Here is a 5486-nt window from a genome sequence, read left to right as displayed (position 1 = left end):
TTTGGCGGGAAAAAATTTGAATTTTGGCGGGGAAAAAAATTTGAATTTTGGCGGGAAAAAATTTTGAATTTTGGCGGGAAAAATTTGAATTTTGGCGGGAAAAAATTTGAATTTTGGCGGGAAAAAATTTTCAAAATTTGGCGGGAAAAAATTTCAAAATTTGGCGGGAAAAAATTTGAATTTTGGCGGGAATTTAAATTTTGGCGGGAAAAAATTTGAAATTTGGCGGGAAAAAATTTCAAAATTTGGCGGGAAAAATTTTTGAATTTTGGCGGGAAAAATTTTTCCAAATTCAGCGGGAAATAATTTGAATTTTGGCGGGAAAAATTTTTCAAATTTTGGCGGGAAAAAATTTTAAAAGTTAGCGGGAAATGAATGCCCTGAACCAATGAATGAATGCTGCTGAACCTGTCAATGAACGTGTAATATTGTCAATTTTATAATTAATTATTATGTAACTATCCATAAAATAACCGTGTCTCATTGAAGAATTCATATTTGTAACCTATATTTTTACCCCTGACGCACTTCGTCGGTTACGTGTGTCCTTTGGGCTGGTGGATCCGTTCTGCACGTCCGGGGTCTACCTGTAAGATGCATGCAATTAGGCTTGATGAAACCTCTGCAACGAAGATATTTCAGGATGTCTATTCAGTCAGTGGGTAAACATTGATTATGTCTAATTTACCCAGTGATTGAATGATTTTATGCACTAGAGTGTGATATAAATAGATTTACTAACAAAAAAATGGTTTTAATTCAAATAAAACTGTTAGTGTTGAAAGTGCTGTCACCCAAGAAAAGATGAGTGGTTATAATAAACAAAAACGTTATTAAAATATTCATTATTTAATTAATTTAATGTACTAGTCATTCATTTACTGGTGGTCGTGTGATATCGCTATAAATAAGCCGATATTTTATGTTTTTATTAATACTATAAAGTATTATATTTATTCAATAGTGAATCCTTTTTTCTTTATGATTCTGCGAATGAGGCGTAGCGTCGCTGAGCGCGGACCAGCACAGAGTGCTCGCACAGCCTCGCAGTCGTTGGCCCGTCAGCTAATTAGGCCTCCCTTCTATGACAGCTTTTCGTCTGCTTGTCCTCAGCAGGCGCGCGGATCATACACGCGAGTCGCGTCTCTTGCGACTCTCTCGCTGCGGATTCGGCGCTCTTGTAAATCCAAGTTTAATATCGGGCTCGTGATACTCGGATCTCTCTCTCGGCAAGGGTTTAGGATATGGATAAAAGGAAGAAGTACCGCCGGACCCTATACTGGCCGTCTACTTCTTTACACATTACGACCTGCTACCGATCGACAAGTGCGTGATTGTCCATCCACGCTCTACCTTTCAAATATCTGTATAGAAGTTTAAGAATGTGAGTAATAAACAATATTATTTATCAGTACGTAATATCTATTTCTTCTTTCCAAAATGATTTCTATTTCTCTAATTCAAATATCTGCTTATTTATAAATATATATAACAAAATGAAATCATCAAGTCCCTGCCACCATGCAATGAACAGTATTCTGTTTTGCATGTGTGAAAGTGATAATCGAAAATATACATAAAAGGGTAAATACAGTAAATAAATATATGATTAAGACAAATTCAACGATTGCCAGTGCTATGGGCTACTTGGGCTCGGCACAGAATCATGCAAGGCCAGTGCAACTCCCGTTGCATAATAACTATTTCTAATATTATTTCAAACTTTTATTATATTTGACACTTAAAATGCTCATGTCACCCCCTCGACGTGACAGTCGTTCATTCACTAGTCAGTTGACCCTAAAAGCAGAAAAAAAAGTAGAAAACAAAGCAAATAACTTTTCCACTACCGAAGCTTCGAAGGGGCCGGGGTTCGTAGCGATATTACGTGGGATTCGAGGATTCGTACATCTTGAGGGGTTCGGAGTGAATCTTTGGAACGCTGCGTCCGCCCTTTATATCGAGGGTATACGTGTCCAGGCCCAATACTTTCGAGACTTGAAACGAACCGTCGAACTTAGGTGCGAGTTTCGACGGGTAGCCTTTTATCCCGTCTAATAGTGGTTGCGTTGTTCGCAATATCAGATCCCTTTCCTCGAAAACTACGACTTCCTGTCCCTTATTATATACTCGCTTCTGTCTTGCGAAGGCCTTATTGATGTGTTTGGCCACCAAATCCCGTGGCGCGTGGTTCTGGCTCGTCAGCCAGAACGCGATTGTCTTCTTGTTTCTTCCGTCATTATAGTGCTATCTTGTGAGAGTGGTTCTCGCTTCCGGTGCTACCCTATGAGTCTCCGTGAGTTTTTGATACTCCTCCTTTTCTGTTGTCGTCTTGTGAGTGTGGTTCTCGCTTCCGGCGCTACCCTATGAGTCTCCGTGAGTTTTTGATACTTCTCCTTTTCTGTTGTCGTCTTGTGAGTGTAGTTCTCGCTTCAGGCGCTACCCTATGAGTCTCCGTGAGTTTTTGATACTTCTCCTTTTCTGTTGTCGTCTTGTGAGTGTGGTTCTCGCTTCCGACTTCATCATGGGAGTGTTGTGCTCCATCTATTGCCAGTCTTGTGAGTCCTCGCCTCGGGCCCCTAATTGTGGTTATCCTATCGCTTCCAGCTCGCACAGTGATCGGGGTTTTTTACCACTTCGGAGGCTGATGACATGGCCCGGGTCTTCTTTTTGAGTGGTACCCCCTCCACCTCGGGCACGGGCTCGACCACACCAGGCGAAAAAACGAACCTCGCAAATTCGCCAAGTGGGGATCGAACCCACGCCCTACGGCACACCTTGTATCAGCAGGAGATACGAGAGAGGTGTGAAGCAGGCTAGACGTGTCTGCTTGGGCTCTTGTGTTTGTGATAGTTTTGCTGCTAAAATCTGTGCTTTTTGTGTGCCAACATGTGTGGTACATGTGCAGGTTGAAGAGCTGTATGTGAACAAGTGCGAGTGTCGTTTTTCTATAGTGCTATCTCAACGGCAGAAAGACTTTTTTCTTGACTGCTTGAGAAACTTGTGCTGTGTTTTCCCGCGCGTTACTTGTCCGTGTGACTGGTAAGTTAGTGTTAGTTTGAGTACGCGCGCCGGTTTTCCCGGTCTGTCAACACGCCGGCGTACGAGAGCTACGCTGTGCGGTCATGATTGACGGGTCGCAGGACTGGCAGGCGCCCTTCGCGGATATGGAGCTGGCGAACGCGGCTTCGGGCGCGACGGCGGACGAAAGGAAGGAAGAAAAGAAGAAATTTGTGAAATCACGTGCCGAGCACCTCGATCGTCTAGGTGATAAGATCGAGGAGCTCAGGAGCTACGTTGACAAGACGAGAGGTGTCCAGACCAAGATCAGAGATCTTGTCCGACAAATTGAGGTAACGTACGAAAGCGTATGTGTAGCGCAGGACTATGTGCTCAATTGCGGTAGAGATGGTGTGCTGGAAAAGGCTACCCAGACCTCTATGCGCACTCCCGCAGCCAAGAATCGAGCGAAGGAAACGACTGCAAGTACCAGCAAGAATGCTGTGACGAAAGGCAAACAGGGCGTCCTTCAAAGTAACAGTGCGGCCGTCAAACGAAACGGTATAGAAACGCCTCTGAAGGGGCAACGGGTGGCCGAGGAACGGTGGACGAAGGTGGTAGGTAAGAATACCAAAAAGGCTGAGAATTTTTGCGGGCGACGGCGGCTTGGTCGCGCAAGACCGACTGCTGTCCTCGTTAAAGCAGCTAATAATTCCTCGTATGCGGACATACTGAGGAATGTGAAGAGTGACCCCAACCTGAAAGAATTCAGCGCCGGCGTCACTAGGATCCGACGGAACGCTGGAGGAGCCCTGCTTTTTGAGCTATCGAAGGAGGCCAAAAATATAAAGGACATGGTCGAGGCAGTCGCTAGCCGCGTCGGCAATGAAGTTGAAGTCTGCGCAAAGACCCAGCGTGCGACGCTGGTGGTGAGCGACATGGATGAAGTCACTACCAAGGAAGAGCTACGGAGTGCCCTCGCGTGTGCACTAAGCGACCCCGAGGACGGTGACATTGTGGTTCGGTCGTTAAGACCTGCGTATGGTAACACCCAAAGGGCTACTATCAATTTAGCTCATAAGGATGCGGCAAAGCTGCTGTCAATCGGCCGTGTGCGAGTAGGCTGGGTCAACTGCCGAGTGCGCTGTATTGATGCAGTAAATCGATGTTTCAGGTGCTGGCTCCCCGATCACGTCGCTGCACAGTGCAAGGGGAAGGACAGGCGAGACCTATGCATCCGATGTGGCAAACCAGGGCATATTGCGGCTATCTGCAAAAACCCGCCGAGGTGTGTGCTTTGCCAAGAGCGAGGCTTTGACAAGGTGGACCATGCTGCTAACGGTAAAGCATGTCCACTTGCCCAGGTGACCTCAAACAAGAAAGGTGGATGAGACTTCTACAAATAAATCTTAATCATTGCGTGGCAGCACAGGACATGCTGCAGTATATCGCCCAGGACAGGGAGGTCGATGTAGTCATCGTCTCCGAGCAGTATAGAGATCGCGACCGTGGCTGCTGGGTTTCGGATGCGAAAAGCCTCGCGGCTGTTTGGGCCGCTGGGGACAAGAGGATTGAGGCTCGCTCCAACCCTCGTACCGAGATGCTGTCGTGGGCTAAAGTGGAGGGGCTGTACATTTTCAGCGTCTACGCACCGCCTAGACTAAGCAACGAGCAGTTCGAAGCACTGCTTTATCGACTCGAGCGTGAGACGGCCGGTAAAAGACCAGCTGTTATAGCTGGCGACTTCAACGCCTGGTCCACTGTGTGGGGAAGCAGGCGCAACACTGCAAGAGGAAATATGCTGCTTGAATGCATGGCCTCTTTGGACATGTGCCTCCTGAACACTGGCACTAAGCCAACACTGGTCAGAGGAGACAAAACGTCCATTATTGACCTAACATTCGCCAGTAGCGAAGTAGCGGCCAGAGTAATCGAGTGGAAAGTGCTGGACGACCACACTGAGAGCGACCACAGAGCTATACTTCTGACGCTCCTGGATGAAAAAAGGAAAAAAGCACCGGCCCCGCCGCGGAAATGGAGCACAAAGTCTTTCGACCAGGAGACTTTTAAGGTGGCTATTGCCGATGACCGAAGCATTGCCGGCTCCGCAGCCGAGAAGGCTAAAAAACTAATGGGCCTCGTGACATACGCATGTGATGCATCAATGTCTAGATCTACGCCTAGGAAAGCTCGACCTCCAGTGTACTGGTGGAATGACGACATTGCTCGTCTGCGAGAGGGCTGTATTAGTGCACGCAGAACTGCTCAGAGAGCGCGAATTGACAGAGCACACTACCACGAGTGTTACAAAGAGGCAAGAGCGGAGCTGCGAAGAGCGATCAAGAACAGTAAGCGGCAATGCTGGAAGGACCTTGTCCAGTCAGTTGACGACTGCCCATGGGGACGACCATACAAAATCGTTATGGACAAGCTGCGAAACCAGGCCACGCCGTCACCCACGGACCTGCCCCTGGTAACGCAAATAG

The 5486-nt window shown here is 47.2% G+C and overlaps 1 protein-coding gene across 1 annotated transcript in view; it reads left to right on the top strand.

The window, feature by feature from the left end:
* The first annotated feature begins 3125 nt into the window (after positions 1-3125).
* LOC111694380 overlaps positions 3126-5486 on the top strand; it is a 4669-nt gene continuing 2308 nt past the window's right edge. Inside the window, exons 1-2 of the mRNA XM_023462326.1 lie at positions 3126-4341; positions 4428-5473. Coding sequence (XP_023318094.1) covers positions 3126-4341; positions 4428-5473 — 2262 coding nt within the window. The remainder of the gene's footprint in view (positions 4342-4427; positions 5474-5486) is intronic.

Source organism: Trichogramma pretiosum, unplaced genomic scaffold, assembly GCF_000599845.2.
Source record: "Trichogramma pretiosum strain Unisexual culture from Peru unplaced genomic scaffold, Tpre_2.0 scaffold3, whole genome shotgun sequence".
Classification (NCBI taxonomy): Eukaryota; Metazoa; Arthropoda; class Insecta; order Hymenoptera; family Trichogrammatidae; genus Trichogramma; species Trichogramma pretiosum.
This window is presented reverse-complemented; position numbering and strand designations above follow the sequence as displayed.